The 22,085-nt window shown below is 35.6% G+C and overlaps 2 protein-coding genes and 1 long non-coding RNA gene across 4 annotated transcripts in view; 2 read left to right on the forward strand and 1 right to left on the reverse strand.

Moving 5' to 3' along the window:
• The first annotated feature begins 4,735 nt into the window (after window positions 1-4,735).
• Window positions 4,736-6,000, forward strand: LOC142221563 (poly [ADP-ribose] polymerase-like). The gene has a single exon (XM_075291312.1). The coding sequence runs from the start codon at window positions 4,755-4,757 to the stop codon at window positions 5,874-5,876; it is 1,122 nt and encodes a 373-aa protein (XP_075147427.1). The 5' UTR covers window positions 4,736-4,754; the 3' UTR covers window positions 5,877-6,000.
• A 130-nt stretch (window positions 6,001-6,130) lies between these two features.
• Window positions 6,131-22,085, forward strand: part of LOC142221564 (poly [ADP-ribose] polymerase-like) — a 62,171-nt gene continuing 46,216 nt past the window's right edge. For both annotated transcript variants that reach the window (XR_012718124.1, XM_075291313.1), the window contains exon 1: window positions 6,131-7,874. Coding sequence is in view for 1 of the 2 variants with exons in the window: in XM_075291313.1 (XP_075147428.1) it covers window positions 7,484-7,874 (391 nt within the window). In the remaining variant the exon portion in view is untranslated. The remainder of the gene's footprint in view (window positions 7,875-22,085) is intronic.
• LOC142240887 (uncharacterized) lies at window positions 11,176-12,204 on the reverse strand. The gene is made up of 3 exons (XR_012723422.1): window positions 12,045-12,204; window positions 11,553-11,979; window positions 11,176-11,488 (listed from the first exon to the last, which is right to left on the reverse strand). It is a non-coding gene; the product is annotated as an uncharacterized LOC142240887 (long non-coding RNA).

Here is a 22,085-nt window from a genome sequence, read left to right on the forward strand (position 1 = left end):
ACCTGGAACTTCAAATAACGAAAAGATTAGCTATTCACTGTTGTGTTTTCCATGCTGAAATATTAGCAATAAGAGAGGTGGCGAATTGGCTGAGAAGTAATGTTCCAACAAATGTTGGCATTAATATATACTCAGACAGTCAAACCGTCAAAAAGCAGCCTGCACAAAGTAGTATGACAAACCACCAAAAAGAAAACGTGCCAAAACAGAAGGTGTAGATATCGATCAATCATTTGCAGACGCTTTGGGATCTTTCCACAAACTTTGCGAGGCAGTCGCTCTTCCGGCCCGATTCTTGCCTTGGGCTTATACAAATCATTTTGAAGTAAAATGAGCAATAAATTGAAAACCACTTTTATTCCAATCTCTATTGATCTTTTTCGATATAGTCTCCACAAGGTTAAAAGACTTAGATTCACTTCTATATCACTCCAGTTCATTTTGAATTTTAAGAAAATCAACCTTTTGCGCCTCTTTTTGATAGTTTGTTTATAAGCTATCTGATCATATGCTACGTTTTTTTTTCAATTAGGCTAATCGCCAAAAAATCATACGTTGCCGTTACGCTACGGCTACGCTACATTTTTAGATGCATAACAAAGGCCTGCACAAGCCTATTCGAAGTAATCGATGTTCTAGTGAAGGCAATACACTCCACGAATACTTCGATTAATGAATAAAACAAAACCACTGTAAAGCGATTACAGTGTCAAGCATTGCAGAGCCATAACATTCAAAAGGAATCGTTTTACAATTCTTTTCAATATTTTGGTTTTGAAGTAATCGTCACGATACGAGTAAATCAAAACATTTTTAGTGAAGATAGAATACTTTGCATTAGCAACGACGAAACTTCGTATGAGACACGAAGTAACTATCAAACAAAAGCCAAACACAATCGTCGATCAGTTGATTGGCAGAAGTCAATGAATGCAGGCTGTGAGCGGGTCTGTGCTTTTTATTGTATGTGCCAACAATAAACAAAATAGGAATGGTGTGTATGTGTGTGTAGCATACTATTATAGTTGAGAAAACGAAATAACTTCATCTACACAGAAATGGAAATTATAAAACGAATGCATTTGGAATTCCGATTACATTCGAATACTTCAAAACATTGTTGGGTGCTTGCTTTACTGGGTTCTATTTGTTTTGGTTCACAATGTGCAAGGTTTCTATTTCACTCGTTTGAGAAATGGACACTGAAGTTACTACTCGAATTGTGTGGCGTGTGCTTGAAGTATTCGCTTGTGTATTCGTTGCAGAGGTTTGATGCATAACCAGGCCTTTAGCCGAGACACAAACCAGCACCAAAAATATTTTTCAAATTCGAATTTAGGATTTCAAATTCGAATTTGGATTTTTAGTATTTGGCTTATAATTTAAAAACTAAGCCGAGTGCGATATAGAGACTAGGCTCATTGGAAAGGGCTTGAGCTCAGCTTTCATGAACGTCTCCATTATAAAAGTATTTAGGAAAAGCGCAAATTGGAAAATAAAATTTTCAACAAAACTAAGCCGCGTGCGGCATAGAGATTAGGCTCATTGGAAAGGGCTTGGGCTGAGCTTTCATATCCACAAAAGTCTTCATTAGAAAAGTATTTGTGAAAAGCGAAAATTTGAAAACAAAATTTTCAACAAATTTTTACAACGGGCCCACTGTGCCAAAACTAAGCCGCGTGCGATATAGAGACTAGGCTCATTGGAAAGGGCTTGAGCTCAGCTTTCATACACATGAAAGTCTTCATTAGAAAAGTATTTGTGAAAAGCGGAAATTTGAAAATAAAATTTTCAACAAATTTCAACAAAGTCTTCATTAGAAAAGTATTTGTGAAGAGCGCAAATATGAAAATCAAATTTAAAAAGAAATATCATATTGAAAATAAATAAATCAAATTTATTTATTTAGCGTAACATGCCTAATTTTAAACAATACTTCGTTAAATTATTAAATTAAATTTGATATTATTTTGTTTATTTAATTTGGTAATTTGACATTACGAAGCAGGTTCAACATTTTCTTTTACATACAAAATGAGCGGCTTAGTTTTTAAATAATAAGCCAAATACTAAAAATCCAAATTCGAATTTGAAATCCTAAATTCGAATTTGAAAAATATTTTTTGGTGCTGGTTTGTGTCTCGGCTAAGTTTTTGCTGCAAATTTCAAATTCGAATTTATCTTCACACACATTTTCGATTCTACCTATTCATTCCGACTTGCGGTCATTGAGATATAATAACTTGTTTGAAGAGCTGTTTCACAAAACCTAATTGTGGAATGAATGAACAATTTTTGTTATGATTTGGATATTGCTACTAATAGGTTTATATTTAAGAAGAAATTGCTAAACATTTTGAAGGGTAATAATGTATAAATTGTCATTATCATTTATATTATGTACATATATGCAATTTGTTAGAGATGAGAGCCAGCACACAAAAAAAAATTTTGATTTCAATCACGAAAATCGCGGATTCAATCATTTTTTTAATTGAAATGTCTTCAATCACGAAAATGATAGTATCAATCACCCATTTTGATTGAAAACCAACACGATTTTCAATTAAAAATTTAATTGACTTTTGTCACGGAATCAATTAAATGTGTGATTGAATCAATTAAAAACGTGATTGATTTTTAACATAAAATTCAATCACCGTTTTAATTGAATCAATTAAAATTTTAATTAATTTCGCGACAAAAATCAATCAACTATTTGATTGATTCAATTAAATAATTAATTGAAATTGGCTATAAATTTCAATCAAAAAATTTATATTACGCCCCCAAAATCGTATTTAGTTTTATTTGAAATAAAAAAAATATGCGTTTCTTATAAAACATATTCAATATTTTATTATTTTTTGAATTATGCAATAGATAAATAAATTTGGTTCTTGTCATTTGTGTGTTTTGTTCTAACATAACACATACAATTACTATCAATAACAACTAAAGGGTGAAAAAATAAAATATATAAATCATTATCTTCCTTATCATAATAACCATGTCAGAATGTTCCTTCTAATAACCTATTTAGATGCGCAATAAATCAGCAGCCTGTAAGCTAAATTAGTTTTTCTGAAAGTAAACAGAATAATTCGAATTTAATTTTGTTCAATTAAAAGTTAATTTTGTTTAACATTACCTGCATAGAATATCAAGTTCAATTCTTAGTTCCAGGTTGCAGATTTATAATCTTCCTTTGCAGTTGTAGTATTCTAGCATAAAAAGGTGTATTAAGGAGCTCGGTAATTTAATTTTAGTAACAATTCCTTTGCAAAATGTCCACATATTGAAATCGTCTATTAAAATTTGAATCAATCAAAGACAAAAATAATAGGAAAGCAATGTAATATTTGGTATTATATTGATGATACTTTAAAATTCTGGAAATAGAAAAAAATATAAATGGAAAATACATATTTTTATTATTTTCGGATATTTTTCATATTTTTAAATCCAAAAGAGAACTTTTTACCATTATATAATTGAGCTCATTAGTTTATATACCAGATAGGTATACTGCTCTCTACTTGGGTACAAACTGAAAAAGGCAGGTAAAACAAAACTGCAATTTAATCCAAACGCTACTTCGCAACATCAAGGTGAATCTTCCAACAAACCCATACCGCTCTTGGTTTTAAGAAAACTAGGAGTGAAAAAAATTTACAATTTTAAAAGTTCCTTTGATTGCAAACATATTCTTATATTCCTACATATTTGATAAAACGATGGAGTTGATTGGTCAATTTCACGAAATAAAATAGCTTACTATGTTAAAAGAAATGAATAAAAATATATTATTTTAGTCCGTTTAATGTAAACAGGCTTAAATGGAAAATGGTATTCACATTTTACAATTGCTTACCTTCAATAATCGTAGATTGTTTTTCATTTTTACAATACCACACAGGTAATTTCAAATGCGTTCTGCCATATATTTTTTCAAACCTTTACCACGTGGCCATTTGTTGTTGCACACTTTATTTATTTCAACCCTTTGCTATGATTTGTTGTTGCGTTCAATGCATTTATGCACACATTTCGCACGCAGCAGACAGAATGTCGCCAATCATGTTTTTCAATTTACGCGAAAAAGAAAAACCCAACCGTTCGCTACGAGTTACTTCCACAGACTGATCTCTCCATCATTCAACAATGTGAATAAATACCCATTCTCTTGTTCTCTTTTCGCTCTTTCCATAGCTCAAAATTATTCAATTTCAAATTATTCAATTTTCAATATTATTCAATTCATCACAAAAATGATTGGATCAATCACATGTGTAATTGGAAACGGAAAAATTTTCAATCACGTTTGTAATTGAAAATTATTTCCGAATTGATTAACAAATTGATTGAATCAATTAATATTTTAATTGCAAACGTAACAAATATCAATCATTTTTTAATTGGTTTTTTCGGATTTGATTAAATATTTAATTGAATCAATTAACATATTAATTGAATCCGTTTCCAAATTCAATTAAGTGTTTAATTGAAAAAATGTTGGTAATAATTTTTTGTGTGAGCCCGGAAGATGAAATAAAGAATCTCTTAAAGGTCGCTCTTTTTATACGGTTCCTTGCCAAACTAGGATGTTCGTCGTGAAATCGACTAGACCCATTTTTACCATTTATTCCTAAATAATCACAAAAATTACCTCAAATTAACAACAACAAGAAACATAACTAACTATATACATTATTATAGAAGTATACTTTTCTATTTTGCAGGTTCCTAACTGTATGTATCCTATTGATATTGATTATTCGGAAAGTGATAAAATTGATTTGAACGTGAAACATAATATTAAATCCAAACTATCTCCACCGGTTCAAGACGTTATCAAACTTATGTTTGATACTGAGACAATGAAACGTACAATGATGGAATTTGACCTGGATATGGAAAAAATGCCATTAGGAAAATTAAGTCAAGCGCAGATAAAATCAGCATATAAAGTTTTAACCGAAGTGTGCAAGAATATTGATGAAAGCGGGCCACATGCGAAGTTTATTGATTGTACAAATCGATTCTATACTTTGGTACCTCATAACTTTGGGACAGCGAGTCCGCCATTATTAGATACAAAGGAACAAATTGAAAAGTTAGTTCTAATGCTGGATTCTTTGCTCGAAATTGAATGTGCTTACAATCTATTGCAAACTGAGGATATAAAAGAAGAAATAAATCCGATTGATAAGCATTACGAGCAACTAAACACAAAATTGGTACCACTGGATAAACACAGCGAGGAATTTGCTTTATTAGAGAAATACGTGCGAAATACTCATGCAGATACACACAATATGTACGACTTGGAAGTTGTAGATATTTTCCAAGTCTCTCGACAGGGAGAAGCACGACGATACAAACCTTTTAAAAAGCTCCACAACCGTCGGTTGCTCTGGCACGGGTCTCGATTAACAAACTTTGCTGGTATTCTTTCACATGGTCTTAAAATAGCCCCACCCGAAGCTCCTGTTACCGGTTATATGTTTGGCAAAGGTATTTATTTTGCAGATATGGTTTCGAAATCAGCAAATTATTGTTGCACAAGCAGGCAAAATTCAACTGGATTTCTGCTACTGTCTGAGGTAGCTCTCGGCGATATGTTGGAATGTAGTACAGCCAAGTATATTACAAAACTTCCGGCAGACAAACACAGTTGTTTTGGACGTGGTAGAACAATGCCAAACCCCAAAGAGTCGTATATTCGAGAGGATGGAGTAGAAATTCCATTGGGCAAACCAATATCAGACGATAAACTGAAATCTTCCCTTCTTTACAATGAATTTATAGTATATGATATTGCTCAGGTTAACATTCAATACATGTTTCGGATGAACTTTAAGTATAAGTTCTAACTAATCGATAATGCCCCTTCTAGCATGGGAAAGCGTAAGCCACTCATAATGTTTAGAGCTTATTGGCATATTTAGGAATTAAATGGAATGTAATTTAAAATAAAGTTACTAAGAACTAACACAATGGTTTTCCCGTCACCCGTTTTTTAAAATTAATATGAGTATTTAAATATAGTAGTTGTAGTATACTTATAAAAAAATACTGCTATTAATAGCAAACGTTTGTTTTCTAGCAAACAAAATACTGTTGTTTTAGCAGTTTTTTTGCTAAATCAACAAACAATTTTGGAACAGCAGACATACTGCTGAAAAGTCAGTAGTTTGAAATTTTCTGCTGATGGAATAAAATTATGAATTAACTCCGGTCTATCTGATAGTAGAATTACGGCTCAGTAATCCCTAAATAGTCAAATGGTTTAAATAACTTCAAACATTAGTATTTTTGATTATGTAATAAAATTTGTGTTGCACGTAATTGTTAAAAGTAAACGTTGTCCATGTCAAAACTACCCAGCTCCAACTGGATGATCCAACTAAATTTGCGAAAAAGATCCAGTAACTCATCGAGACCACTATCCACACCAAACAGTCATACATTGTGGATGAAGGAGCTTTTCAACAACACCACCTTGGTTTTCCAGATAGGACAATTTTGCTTATTGGCTACCACTACAAATATTATTTTTACTATTTTTGTAGAAAATTTAATTTTACTTTTGGTTCTACTTTGATAACCTTTGTATTTAGTATTATTGTAAAAACCATGTTATTTTTCGTTTAACGTTGTTGGTGTAGTCGGCCTTTAGTCTGAACGGCCCATCATCTTTAATGTCATTACGTCAAATGTCAACTTCACGTCGTCACTTTTAAGCGAATTTAACACAAACAAACCGGAAAAATTAAGAAATTCGTTATAATTGTTTTAATTGTGTTGTTTTGGTGTATATTTTTCAAAGTTTCTTTTATTGCGGAGATTGTGTTTGGTAAGAAAATTATATATATATCATTTCTTTCGTAGTCCTTTGGATGAAAATTAGGTAATGATTCAAAAAAGCATGCTTTAGTCTAAATACTACAAAAAATTTTGCTACCGTCTATGTAATTTTTGATACCATATATATTCACCTCCGTGAAGTTAGCGAATTTTCGATGGCAACACAAAAATTGTCTGTTCACAGGGTGACACAGACGGCAAAAACTTAAAAAGTACCTTTTTTTATCAACTGTTCGGAGCTAGAATTTCAATGGAGAATGAGATTCCTGGAAAAAATATAGGAAAACTGTCCAATTACTAATGCTTAGGAATTTCTAGACATGTAGACTGACTCTTTAGCTACAATTTAAAGTATGACTTATTGTTCAAATCACTTAGTTTGCTTCAGAAATCAATGATTTCTATGTGCAACTCCAAGTTTAGGACACTAAATCCAGCCTGGAGGACACATACTAAAAACCTAGAAAATTTGGTCAAGTGAACATGAAAGCTGATATCAATACGAACGTTTTGAGGTATCACACATATTCCAAATCTGCTCGGTTCGCAGTCAAATTCCAGATTTCAGTTTTGAAACTGGTGATCAGGACACTAACCAACGCCTGGTGTCCACATGCTGGATTCTTTGCTCGAAATTGAATGTGCTTACAATCTATTGCAAACTGAGGATATAAAAGAAGAAATAAATCCGATTGATAAGCATTACGAGCAACTAAAAACAAAATTGGTACCACTGGATAAACACTGCGAGGAATTTGCTTTATTAGAGAAATACGTGCGAAATACTCATGCAGATACACACAATATGTACGACTTGGAAGTTGTAGATATTTTCCACGTCTCTCGACAGGGAGAAGCACGACGATACAAACCTTTTAAAAAGCTCCACAACCGTCGGTTGCTCTGGCACGGGTCTCGATTAACAAACTTTGCTGGTATTCTTTCACATGGTCTTAAAATAGCCCCACCCGAAGCTCCTGTTACCGGTTATATGTTTGGCAAAGGTATTTATTTTGCAGATATGGTTTCGAAATCAGCAAATTATTGTTGCACAAGCAGCCAAAATTCAACTGGATTTCTGCTACTGTCTGAGGTAGCTCTCGGCGATATGTTGGAATGTAGTACAGCCAAGTATATTACAAAACTTCCGGCAGACAAACACAGTTGTTTTGGACGTGGTAGAACAATGCCAAACCCCAAAGAGTCGTATATTCGAGAGGATGGAGTAGAAATTCAATTGGGCAAACAATATCAGACGATAAACTGAAATCTTCCCGTCTTTACAATGAATTTATAGTATATGATATTGCTCAGGTTAACATTCAATACATGTTTCGGATGAACTTTAAGTATAAATTCTAACTAATCGATAATGCCCCTTCTAGCATGGGAAAGCGTAAGCCACTCATAATGTTTAGAGCTTATTGGCATATTTAGGAATTAAATGGAATGTAATTTAAAATAAAGTTACTAAGAACTAACACAATGGTTTTCCCGTCACCCGTTTTTTAAAATTAATATGAGTATTTAAATATAGTAGTTGTAGTATACTTATAAAAAAATACTGCTATTAATAGCAAACGTTTGTTTTCTAGCAAACAAAATACTGTTGTTTTAGCAGTTTTTTTGCTAAATCAACAAACAATTTTGGAACAGCAGACATACTGCTGAAAAGTCAGTAGTTTGAAATTTTCTGCTGATCGGAATAAAATTATGAATTAACTCCGGTCTATGTGATAGTAGAATTACTGCTCAGTAATCCCTAAATAGTCAAATGGTTTAAATAACTTCAAACATTAGTATTTTTTATTATGTAATAACATTTGTGTTGCACGTAATTGTTAAAAGTAAACGTTGTCCATGTCAAAACTACACAGCTCCAACTGGATGATCCAACTAAATTTGCGAAAAAGATCCAGTAACTCATCGAGACCACTATCCACACCAAACAGTCATACGTTGTGGATGAAGGAGCTTTTCAACAACACCACCTTGGTTTTCCAAGCTTCAGATAGGACAATTTTGCTTATTGGCTACCACTACAAATATTATTTTTACTATTTTTGTAGAAAATTTAATTTTACTTTTGGTTCTACTTTGATAAGCTTTGTATTTAGTATTATTGTAAAAACCATGTTATTTTTCGTTTAACGTTGTTGGTGTAGTCGGCCTTTAGTCTGAACGGCCCATCATCTTTAATGTCATTACGCCAAATGTCAACTTCGCGTCGTCACTTTTAAGCGAATTTAACACAATCAAACCGGAAAAATTAAGAAATTCGTTATAATTGTTTTAATTGTGTTGTTTTGGTGTATATTTTTCAAAGTTTCTTTTATTGCGGAGATTGTGTTTGGTAAGAAAATTATATATATATCATTTCTTTCGTAGTCCTTTGGATGAAAATTAGGTAATGATTCAAAAAAGCATGCTTTAGTCTAAATACTACAAAAAATTTTGCTACCGTCTATGTAATTTTTGATACCATATATATTCACCTCCGTGAAGTTAGCGAATTTTCGATGGCAAAACAAAAATTGTCTGTTCACAGGGTGACACAGACGGCAAAAACTTAAAAAGTACCTTTTTTATCAACTGTTCGGAGCTAGAATTTCAATGGAGAATGAGATTCCTGGAAAAAATATAGGAAAACTGTCCAATTACTAATGCTTAGGAATTTCTAGACATGTAGACTGATTCTTTAGCTACAATTTAAAGTATGACTCATTGTTCAAATCACTTAGTTTGCTTCAGAAATCAATGATTTCTATGTGCAACTCCAAGTTTAGGACACTAAATCCAGCCTGGAGGACACATACTAAAAACCTAGAAAATTTGGTCAAGTGAACATGAAAGCTGATATCAATACGAACATTTTGAGGTATCACACATATTCCAAATCTGCTCGGTTCGCAGTCAAATTCCAGATTTCAGTGTTGAAACTGGTGATCAGGACACTAACCAACGCCTGGTGTCCACATATTAAAAACCTAGATAATGTGGACAAAGGAACATGAAAGCTGACATCAATACGAACATTTTGAGCTATCACACATGTTCCAAATCAGCTAGCTTCCTTATCAAATTCTAGATTTTAATTCCATCAACTGGAGGGCAGGACAAAAAAACCCCCAGCGACCTATGTTTCAGGTTCCAATAGAGTTCATAAGTCTTTTGCAAGAATTTAATAACAATTTTTCGTGTTGCAACTTTCCAAAGGTTATTTATGGCTTTTACATTAGGCAACTGAGCAGGCTAGTCTAGCATGCACAATTTTTCATCGAAACTCCATTGTTTTCTTACACGTGTGCTGGGGGTCATAATCGCGCTGAATAATCCATGCAGACGGCATTTCCCGAAATGCTCATGGCAGTATCACCGTTTCGGTGCCTCAAAATCTTACTTCACATAACATTCATTCTTCGTACCATACTTTGCAAGCTCAACATGTGCCTCCTCAGCCACATCCTGGCTCCCATTTATTTTTGTGAAAATGAAGGCGCGTAATTTTTGACACCTTTAGATGCTATTTGAGTGAATTGTTGCATAGTTCATTTAATTATATGATCTTCTTCTGGCGTAGTCTCAGTTTTTCTTTTACCTCTGTGCACAGTTTTGGTGCATTCTCTGTTTATAACTCGATTTGTAGGCAATGTAAAAAAAAACAAACCAAAAGATATAATGCCCTTAAAGAAGAAAATATTACAGGGTGGTAAGTAGTTGCAAATATTTTAAATAGGTCGAATCATATGGTCTTTACCTTACAAAAACTTTAATTATATCCCAATAAACACAAACGTTTGAAAAATACTAAAATGCAATAATTTTTCAAACATTTTTTCAAAGGATTAGGGTAATATTCAAGTTGAGAAATAGTTGAGAAAATCGCGTTCTCAACAAAAAACAGACATTACCCTCAACAGTAAAATTCAACACAATAGCAATAATCTCTCAATTGTAATCCTCAAATTGAAATGCATTGCTACTCAATAATTTCTCAAACAGTTTTCAATGTGAGACAAATTAAAAACTAATATTGCTGCGAATATTTTCTAACCACAATTTGCATGAAAGTCAATACCAGTTCTTACTGAAAGTCAACACTAAGTTTCTAGTGATTTTGTACATTTTATTAATTTTTTTCGTTAAAAATATAATAATATTAAAAATAACATTAACAATATAAAAAATAATAATATGTTATAATACCAATCAAAAAATAATTATCTTATTAAAGGTATTAATAACTAAAACTATCAATACAACTTTAAATAACTTAAACATTTTTCATGTATAATTTCCCCCATAATGTTGGTGTCACATAACTATTAATTAATTAATATGCTGACAATTTCAAATAATTACTATCGAGGAACTTGCTGGCCTGCGTGTTAGAATAGATTCCATCAAGAGGAATTCACAAAATATCAAACTGATGACGGAATGTAAATTGATGTAATGCACATTTTCATCCAGAAGTTCTTGATTTAGGAACTGTTGCACTTTGTTTTAATTGGTTGCACTTTGCAAGTTTTCTGGAATCTTTTCTTTGTTGTTTCCTTCATCATTTTTTTACCGGTCAACATCTTCCAAGAATATAATATCCAATGATTTTAGTTTTCTGCAAAACAATCGAGTTTTGTGATTTCCATTACGTTTTCATTTCACTTTTTATTTTGACTTACCAATTATAATTACCGTTTTGGATTAATTTCAGTTTTATGTCAATAAAAATAACTGACCACGTACTTCGTGGCACAAAATGTATTGAAACCCACAAAATTCCTCAAGAACGTTAGTGTCACAAAATTCTTGTAAAACTCATTAAAATTCGGGAAATTAGCAAGGAACTTGATGACTAAAGAGTTAGAATAAATTTCCAGCAATTTCAATTCACAAAATATCAAATTAAACCGATGATGCGATGTAAATTAAACTATAGGCGTGATGCGAATTATCACCCAGTAGTTGATATGGAAAAGCATAAATACCAAGTTTAATTCATTGTACTTTGATTTATGGAAACTTTCTCTTTTCGATAAGCCACCATCATTTTTCATTGGTCAACCTCTTAATGTTTCCAAGAATGCAGCATCCAAATATTTTAGTTTTCTGCAATGAGATTTAAATTTAGTGACTTCTCTAAAGTGTTGATTTAATTTTTCATATTGACTTACCAATTATTATAAACTATTTGAAGCAGTTCCAGTTACTTGTCCAACATTTTTTCATCGGTCAGCTTTTTAATGTTTTAAAGAACGTAGAATCCATAATTTTAGTTTTCGGCAAAGAGATATAATTTAGTGTCTTCCTTAAAGTTTCATATCATTTTTTTATTTTCACTTATTAGAAACTATTTGGAGTAAATTCAGTTTTTTGTCTAAAATGTTTTTTATTTCTTTCAATTGACCACGAACTTCGTTGCACAAACAAGTATTTAAAACCACATGGTTTTTTCGTTGCATTTTAGGGTAGTGTTTTGTCAAAGTTTTCTCATATTATCTTCAACCCCTTTTCAAAGATTTCGTCAACATTTTGGCAAATTGGAAGTAGGTTAGGTTAGGTTAAAGTGGCAGCCCGATTAAGATTCAGGCTCACTTAGACTATTCAGTCCATTGTGATACCACATTAACTAAAAGTACCTATTACATATGGGCACTTCTAGTTTTAACCGCTGAACCTTCTTGATTATTTTTCTTTGTTGAACCAACCAGATTGTTCCAAAAATATTAGCAGACTGCTTAAGTTAACGTTTTCCAGATCCGCCAGTAATCTGAAGCTATATGCTCCTAAAAGTTGCTTGCGCTTTACACAAAATGCAGGACACTCACACAAGAGGTGTTTAATTGATTCTTTTTCCTCCGCATCATGACAGCTCATACAATAGTCATTATACTTCGCGCCAATAGTTTTTGCAAAATCTCCTATCAGGCAGCGACCCGTTATAGCAGATATCAGGAGTGATACCTGACGTCTCGAGAACATTAGCATATCTAGTGTGCGGTTTAAGTTGAAATGGGGCCATATTTGCTTGGTGTCGTTACAACCCTTGCAATTCTCCCATCGAACATTTGCCATCATAACAGCCTTCTCACGCAGCATGAGCTTGCAGGTAGCTAGGGGCATACCAACAAATTCTAGTTCCCCTGGAATATGTAAGGTAGTCCCTAGCCTTGCCAACTCATCCGCTTCGCAGTTCCCCGGAATGTTCCTATGGCCAGGCACCCATATTAGGTGAATATTGTACTGCTCAGCCATCTCATTGAGAGATTTGCGGCAATCGATGGCCGTTTTCGAGTTGAGGAACACAGAGTCCAAGGATTTTATTGCAGGTTGACTGTCTGAGTATATATTAATGCCCACATTTTTTGGAACATTACTTCTCAGCCAATTCGCCACCTCTCTTATTGCTAATATTTCAGCCTGAAAAACACTACAGTGATTAGGTAATCTTTTCGCTATTTGAAGTTCCAGATCATTACAATATACTCCGAAACCCACTTGTCCATCCAATTTGGAGCCATCAGTGTAGAAATCTATATATTCTTTATTCCCCGGGGTATGTGTGCACCACGCCTCACTGTTGGGGATTAGAGTCTCAAACTTTTTGTCGAAAAGTGGACTCGCCAAAGTGTAATCCACTACGTTAGGCACATCTGACATTATTTTGAGGACAGAACTGTGACCGTAACCATTTTCCGACCACAGCGATAGTTCGCGCAACCGCACAGCCGTTGTTGCAGCTGACTGTTTGGCCAAAATGTCTAAAGGCAATAGATGCATCATGACATTAAGGGAATTTGTTCCTGTCTTGCTGAATGCGCCTGAAATACACAAACACGCCATACGCTGAACTTTATCTAAACCAGTCGGTTATAGGTCTAACCACTGCCGTGTATAGCCAATGCACAATTTTTGGTTTTAGTCCCCACTTTTTTCCTATTGCCTTTTTGCACGAGTACAAAGCTACAGTTGCCTTCCTCGCCCTTTCTTCAATATTAAGCTTAAAGTTCAGCTTCCTGTCCAAAATAACGCCAAGGTATTTTGCACAATCACCAAAGGGAATTTCAATACCCCCTAAGGAAATAGGCCTAACCGTGGGAGTTTTGCGATCTTTGCAGTACATGACTAATTCTGTCTTTGCAGGATTTACCCCAAGACCATTGTCTTTCGCCCATTGTTCAGTCATCCGGAGGGCCCTCTGAATAATATCTCTGATTGTGGATGGGAATTTTCCCCTGACTGCCAGAGCTACATCATCTGCGTATGCCACCACTTTTATCCTTTCTTTTTCTAGAGTAACCAGAAGGCTATTTATAGCAACATTCCAAAGAAGAGGTGATAGAACTCCTCCTTGGGGAGTGCCTCTGTTCACATACTTTTGTATGTTTGCTTGTCCTAGTGTGGCTGAAATACGTCTCTTCATTAGCAGTTCGTCTAACAGCCTGAGTATACATGGATCAACATTCAGAGTTGTCAGTCCATTTAATATCGAGCTCGGATGGACATTATTGAACGCCCCTTCGATGTCTAGAAACGCCACGATTGTGTATTCTTTGACAGATAGTGAGCTTTCAATAAAGCTGACTAGTTCATGTAGTGCGGTCTCAGTAGACCTGCCCTCCGAGTATGCATGCTGTCGTTTCGAGAACAAACTTGAATCGATGCTAGTTCTAAGATAAATATCTATCATCTTCTCCAGAGTCTTAAGTAGGAATGAGGACAAACTGATTGGTCGGAAATCCTTCGCCCTCGAGTGAGAGGCTTTTCCCGCTTTAGGTATGAAAACGACTTTTGTTTCCCTCCACTTTCCTGGGATATATGATAAGTTGATACATCCTTTATATATCACCGACAACCAGGGGATAATTTTGTCAGTTACAGCTTGTAACTCCGCCGGAGTAATTCCATCAGGTTCAGGGGATTTGAATGGTCCAAAGCTATTTAGCGCCCATCTTATTCTAGTTTCCGATACAATGTCCTCGACAGGAAACGACCGCTGAGCAACTGTGGCACCGCCAGTACATGGTTCAACCGTCTGATTTCCAGGAAAATGTGTGTCCAATAGTACCTCCAGCGTCTCCTCACTGGACGTTGTCCAATTGCCCTCCGATGTTTTAATGAAACATGGAGCGGAGTTGGTGGATGCTAGAACCTTCCGTAGTCTGGAAGCCTCGGACGTATTCTCAATACTGCTGCAGTAAGCATTCCAAGAGTTATGCTGAGCCTTTCTCAGTTCTCGCTTGTATCCTCTCAGATTCTTCTTGTAAGCGTCCCAGTCCTCAGGGGCTCTGGTGGACTTTGCCTTGTTAAAGAGCTTCCTGCAGGATTTCCTCATATTACTTATTTCCGTAGACCACCATGGTGGTCGATGTTTCCCCCTTGGCTTTCCTCTAGGGCATGCAGCTTTCAGTGAGATGTTGAAGGCCTTAGTAATCCGCTCCACTGCGTGTTCGATATCTTGCACATTTCTCATATTTGTCTCTGTTATTTCCGGTATCATCATATTGAACGATTCCCTATACCTATTCCAGTCAGCTTTCCTAACATTTGGCGGAAATATGATCTTGGTGATATGAACATCAAATTTGAAACTGATGTAGCGATGATCTGAGAAGCTGTGTTCACTTAAAACCTGCCACTCAGATATCATTTCATTCAGTTCTTGCGAGGCCAAGGTGATGTCCAAAACCTCTTGCCTGTTTTTAGTGACAAAGGTTGGGACATCTCCCTTGTTGCAAACTACCAGATTAGTACGCAAAATAAACTCTATTAGCGACTCTCCCCTTGCATTAGTATCACTACTTCCCCATATACTATGATGTGCATTCGCATCGCATCCCATAATGAGTTTCGTCTTTGTTTTCAGTGACTCCTCCACTAAGGTCTTAACGGCATATGGAGGCATCTCCCTGTCATGTCCCATGTAGACCGAAGATACCCAATATTTGCATTTGGCTATTTCTAAACTTGCAACGACAGTGTCTGTATTGCACATTGAAGGAAGCAGAAACAAGTTGAGCTCGTTTTTAGCAATTATACAGGCTCGATTTACATCATTACCAGTATACTGCAATAGTTTGAACCCCGGAGTACTTAATTCACATATTTTGTTTCTATAAACATATGGTTCTTGAATAAGAACTATGTCTATGTCCCCTTTCATCAGGAGAACTTTTAAGGCAGCACATGCAGCCTTACAATGATGAAGATTTATCTGGAGGATCCGTAGGACCATCGAGATTTTCAACAACCGTCACATCAGCCGTTTCAATCGAGTCATCAAGAATGTCCTCTTCAGAGATATCGGTGACTCTCGCAATAACCATAGGTTCAACTTTGGTGAGTTCTGAGGCAGTAGAAGCCTCCTCACGCATACGGTATCTATCCATGTCTTCAAATGTCTTGGTATCCCCCTCGACTTCGCAAGAGGATCCGCTTACTTCTGATTCAGACAGAGGCTTGTCCATTTCTGAATCCTTTAGCTGATCGTTTTTATACACCTTCATTTGGATATAATGAAAGCCATAACATACACGGCCCTGGGACTTTGCTAGATGTGGCAAAGACTGAGTGTTCAATATAAACACTGCATGCCGTCTTGGCCCATCCACTTCATCCAAACGGCCAACCTTCCAATCAGCTGTTGGAAGATCTGGATTGCATTGTTTCAGTCTATTTAAAATAGATTCAGGGTCAGGAGGGTTTGCAGGTATCCACGCATGTGCTCTTGGTCTAGCCGGTATGTCTTTCTTCTCGACTAACTCTAGAGCAGCTCCTTCCCAAACTTCACCAATTAGTATCAGAGCAGCTTTAAAACATTCTATAGACCTCTGGTCCTCAAATGCGACTAGCTTAAATCGTCCTTGATACCAACCAGCCTCTTGGTGTCGAGGATCTGGGCCGGGAAACTTTTCCAGCACCTGTGAGTAGACGCCAGACAAAGCATTCTCAATTTCCCCCCATTTTTGCTTTGGAACCATACCGTCCAATGCTCCTTTATTTATGATAGCCATCACAAGGCTGTCTTTAGCAACTGAGGCAAACGATCGTTGATCCCTTTTGGAGGATGGCAGCTCATCCGGTGATCGTTCCCTTTTTCCAGCCTCAAGAATTCCTTGAGCCCATTTTAAGGAATCGCTTTGTTTAGCCGACAACGTGCTTGGGTCGACTGATCCTAATTTCTTTAGGATAAACAAAGCATTTCTGCGTTCTTTGAATCTCTTTCGTGAGGGATTACCTCCTTTTGATGCCGTTACCTTGGAAAAGGTCCGACTTGTCAAATTGTCGCCACCTGTCGACCCGTCTACAGGTCGACTAATTGGGCCTAACTCGTGGTCATTGCCCAAATTTATAACTCCAGTCGATACCCGTCCACTGGGCCCTGAAGTTAGCAACCCAGTGGATGTCTTTGAATTTCTCTGCATGGTGGCCTAATATCCCACCACACTTGAAATTCGTAGTAGGTACTTATTACGATGATTTTATCCGCTATTAAAAAAACACGTCCGTTCCGTTCGACGGTTGAAATAAGGATTGGAAATTGGAAGTAATTCGCAAACAATTTGAAGATGTATTGAATATGAGCTGTTTCAAGTCAAGTTGAATTTATGTTGATAATTATAGTTACCCTCAAACTGAAAAGTTGTTGCATTTGAAAAACGCTCATCCTGTGTTTATTGGGATGTGACAATTAATATTAGTTGCAAATATTTTAAACACGTTAAAAATATTATTTTCTTAAAATATTTAAAATTGACATGATAAGAAACAACATTGTATTAAAAGTTTGGTTTTAATATTTTTATTTTCATTATAATTACAATTTATTTTCAAAGGGAATGTGGTTGCAAATTGAAATGCACTGTATGTATAGATTAATTTGACATACATAGTTACTAAAAACTGATGATATCGTCAAGTATGCCAAATTTGGTTTAAATCGGTTAATATTTAGATATAGCTCTCCTATATACGCACCACTGATTTAGGGAATTAGTAGACATGTTAGCCAATACCGGTTAATACATAATTATAAATAGCTCAAAAAAACATATTTCACTTTGAAACTTATGCTAAATTGCGATCTTTTTGTTGTGATGACCAGGCTGCATTTAGTGTCGTGGTCATCAAATTCCAGATGAAAATCTTGAAAAAGAATTCTTAGGAACAACTTCTTTAACAAATGAATGACTTCAAATTATATATAAACTTGATTTCTATCGACTGGCATAGTTTCCTTTTAACAAATGTACAGCAATTCAGCCGTCGCTGGGTTTTTTTGTCCTGCCCTCCAGTTGATGGAATTAAAATCTAGAATTTGATAAGGAACTGAGCTGATTGCATCATGTGTGATAGCTTAAAATTTTCGTATTGATGTCAGCTTTCATGATCCTTTGTCCAAATTTTCTAGGTTTTTAATATGTGGACACCAGGCATTGATTAGTGTCCTGACCACCAGTTTCAACACTGAAATCTGGAATTTGACTGTGAACCTCAGCTTTCATGTTCCTTTGTCCATTTTTTCTTGGTTTTAAATATGTGGATACCAGGCGTTGGTTAATGTCCTGACCACCAGTTTCAATACTGAAATCTGGAATTTGACTGGCAACCGAGCAGATTAGGAATATGTGTGATACCTCAAAATGTTCGTAATGATGTCAGCTTTCATGTTCCCTTGTCCAAATTTTCTAGGTTTTTAGTATGTGTCCTCCAGGCTGGATTTAGTGTCCTAAACTTGGAGTTGCACATAGAAATCATTGATTTCTGAAGCAAAATAAGTGATTTGGACAATGAGTCATACCTTTAATTATAGCAAAAGAATCAGTCTACATGTCTAGAACTTCCTAAGCATTCGTAATTGGACAGTTTTCCTATATTTTTGTCCAGGAATCTCGTTCTCCATTGAAATTCTAGCTCCGAACAGTTTATAAAAAACGTACTTTTTAAGTTTTTGCCGTCTCTGTGAACAGACAAATTTTTTTGTTATAGGCCGGTATGCACCTCTAGCGAAATTTTCGGTAGCAAACATTTATTTAAGTCTGCAACAAAAAAAACAGGGCTGTGTACACAAATTTTAAACCAGCTAATCGCTTTTAAAAAATGTTAATATATGTTCTAAATATTCCTCAAATAAATTGTTTATTATTTACAGACCTTTTAAAACTTTTACGCACACAATGATTGTAATAAATTAAATGTTGGCTGCCAAAATATGCTTTTGACAACCCTGTTATTTTCATTAGAGGTGCGTACCAGCTTACGAAATTGAACGCTACCGAAAATTTCGTTAGCATAAATAGCAATGCATTTCTTATGGGAATGAAATTTTTCGCTAGAGGTGCATACCGGCCTTATCGAAAATTGGCGACGTAGCTAACTTCAAGGAGGTACATTTCTGTGAAATCAACGTAAACGTAAATTTATGAACATAGCGAAGCATAGGTAAATATAATATGTTTTAGCATTATTAATGTAAACCGTATGATCGAAACATCTTTTTGAAATCGCTGGCTAGCAAACAAACGTTTTATTTTTCTCTAAAAGATGGCATAAATTCGGATTCAAGATTTTATGTAAATGAAAATCTAACACAATCAAATTACAATTTATTGCTAGATGCCATTGGATTGAAGAAAGAGAAACGTTTGAGTGCTGCTTTCACATTGCGCGGACTGATGTATGTAAAGACCAATACTTCAGATGAACCTGTCTGCATCCTAAGTGAAGATGATCTTAATAAACTTTTTCCTGGAACTAATTCAAATAAACTTTTTCCTGGACCTAATTCAAATTAAATACAAATTAACATTTATATCTTTTAAAAAGCGTAATAATAATAATTGGTATTATATTCTAAGCACTAAATTCTCTAATATTAATATCACAAGTTTTAATATAAAGTTTAATTTACTTATAATTAATTTATTTACTTTCTAAATAATTATTGGTCTTGTTGAACTGTGCTCTGAGTCTTGTTTAACTTCTGCATTTCTAATCGATGTTGAGTGTACCCAATAACACTCAATCATGTTCCAGAGATGGAATTAAAATATTATCCAGTCAGCGTAGTGGTCTCCACATATGTCATATTAACGCACAGAGCCTTTATAGGAAAATGGATGAGTTCAGACATATCTTCGAGGGATCCCCAGTTGATATAGTCTGTATATCCGAGACCTGGTTTGATGACTCAATTACCTATATGATGGTGTCGGTGAAGGGTTATGAGATTTTAGAGTAGATCGTAAAGGTTTTGCAGGGGAGTAGCTATTTACGTGAAGAAGGGTTTAAACTGCAAGACTAGGTTTACTTCCGACGGCATCGAATCAATAGAGTACTTTTTTTTGGAGATTTGCTCTCTCGATCGGACAGTTCTGATTGGGAGTGTATACCGACCCAGAAGTAATATCGATATGGACCCTTTCATGAGGCAAGTGGAAATCTTTTCAACACAATTCGATGAAATTGTGATAGCAGGTGACTTTAACAGCAATCTTCTTGCGAACCAACAATTAGTAGGAGATATGAGAGCTCTTGGTCTATACGTGATAAATACTAACACTCCGACACATTTCACGCAATTTGCTAACACTTTACTTTACTGGATCTCTTCGTAGTGTCTACTGAAGACAATATTCTCCACTATGATCAACTATCGGTACCTTGCTTCTCGAAGCATGATTTGATCTTTTTGACCTATAGAATATGTGTTCCATATGGAACTGACACTTATTCTTACGGGGAACATTGACTATTCAGCTCTGAGGCAACAATTTTTTCTTATAGATTGGTCATCTATATACCGCATCGATTCCCCCGATGATCAGTTAGCATTTTTGGAGGACATGACCGTACCGATGATTACCAGGACAGTAAAGAGGAAAGGTAATGGCTGGTTTACTTCTCGTATCAGGGAACTGATCGATCAAAGGGATTTGAGGTTCGCCCAGTAGAAAATCCTCAAGACTACTGAAGCCCACGACGAGTTTCGTGCTGCTCGTAGGGGTGTGAATAGGGAGATCTCTCGGGAGAAACGTAGGAGCTTCGAAAGAATGTTTGGGAATGCTCTAGGTTCGGGAAAGACATGGAAGACTCTAAAGGATGTTGGTATTGGCAAGTGTGGTGGAACTGTTGATCCATCTATCGACCTTGATTCCCTGAACGAAACGTTTTCCACCTTCCCAATTTCTTCTGCGGATCAATCATATTACGATACACCGAATACTCCGATCGAATCATCTTTCAATTTTGAATGTGTAAGTCGTTTTGATGTCATCAGAAGCTTCCTGTCTGTGAAGTCCAATGCAGTCGGCGCAGACAACATTGATCCGAAATTTATTAGGATTCTTCTGCCTGAACTGATGCCTTACTTGACATACGTATTTAATCAATTTATTCTAGGAGTATCTTTCCTGATAGCTGGAAAATCGCCAGGATGATACCCATACCGAAGAAGAACTCTAGGTATAGACCAATTGCTATTCTGCCATTTTTATCGAAAGTGTTCGAACACCTATTGCATAGACAAATCACATCACACGTCAGCCGCAATGATCTTCTATCAGATCGACAATCTGGTTTCAGAGCTCATCATAGCTGTACTTCAGCGTTGACGGATGTGGCTGAGGACATAAGAGAGAGTATAGACAATTGTGATATCGCACTACTTGCCCTGCTGGATCACTCGAAAGCTTTCGACACGGTTAATCATCACGTTCTGCAACAGAAACTGTCAGTATTTATGCACTTCTCGGTGCTCTCTTCAAGCCTAATAGCATCATATCTCAGTGGCAGATCGCAATATGTTCAGGTTGGTCGGAATAGATCTGTGGCACTGCCAGTTTTACAAGGTGTTCCACAAGGTTCTATCTTAGGACCTTTACTATTTTCTGTCTATGCGAATGACTTACCGGATGTCTTAATTCATTCCAAATCTCGGATGTATGCGGATGATCTTCAAATCTACCTAAGCAGTAGCCCAGAGGAGTTTGATGGATGTGTAGAGAGATTTAATGAGGATTTGCGAGGGGTAAACTTATGGGCGCAGAGAAACGGCTTGTCCCTCAATGCGACGAAATCCAAGTGTCTGGTAATCCAAAAGCGTGTTAATCGCCTGTCACTAACTCCCTTCGTTCATATAAATGATGAACCTATTGGTATCATGTTTAATGATTCTTTAACGTGGTCAGACCATATAACCATGATCTGTGGCAGGA

The sequence above is a fragment of the Haematobia irritans genome, chromosome 1, assembly GCF_050003625.1.
Source record: "Haematobia irritans isolate KBUSLIRL chromosome 1, ASM5000362v1, whole genome shotgun sequence".
NCBI classification, from domain to species: Eukaryota; Metazoa; Arthropoda; class Insecta; order Diptera; family Muscidae; genus Haematobia; species Haematobia irritans.

Excerpts from the sequence above, each read along its gene's own strand:
- LOC142221563 (XM_075291312.1), top strand. The coding sequence starts at position 4,755 with ATGTATCCTATTGATATTGATTATTCGGAAAGTGATAAAATTGATTTG.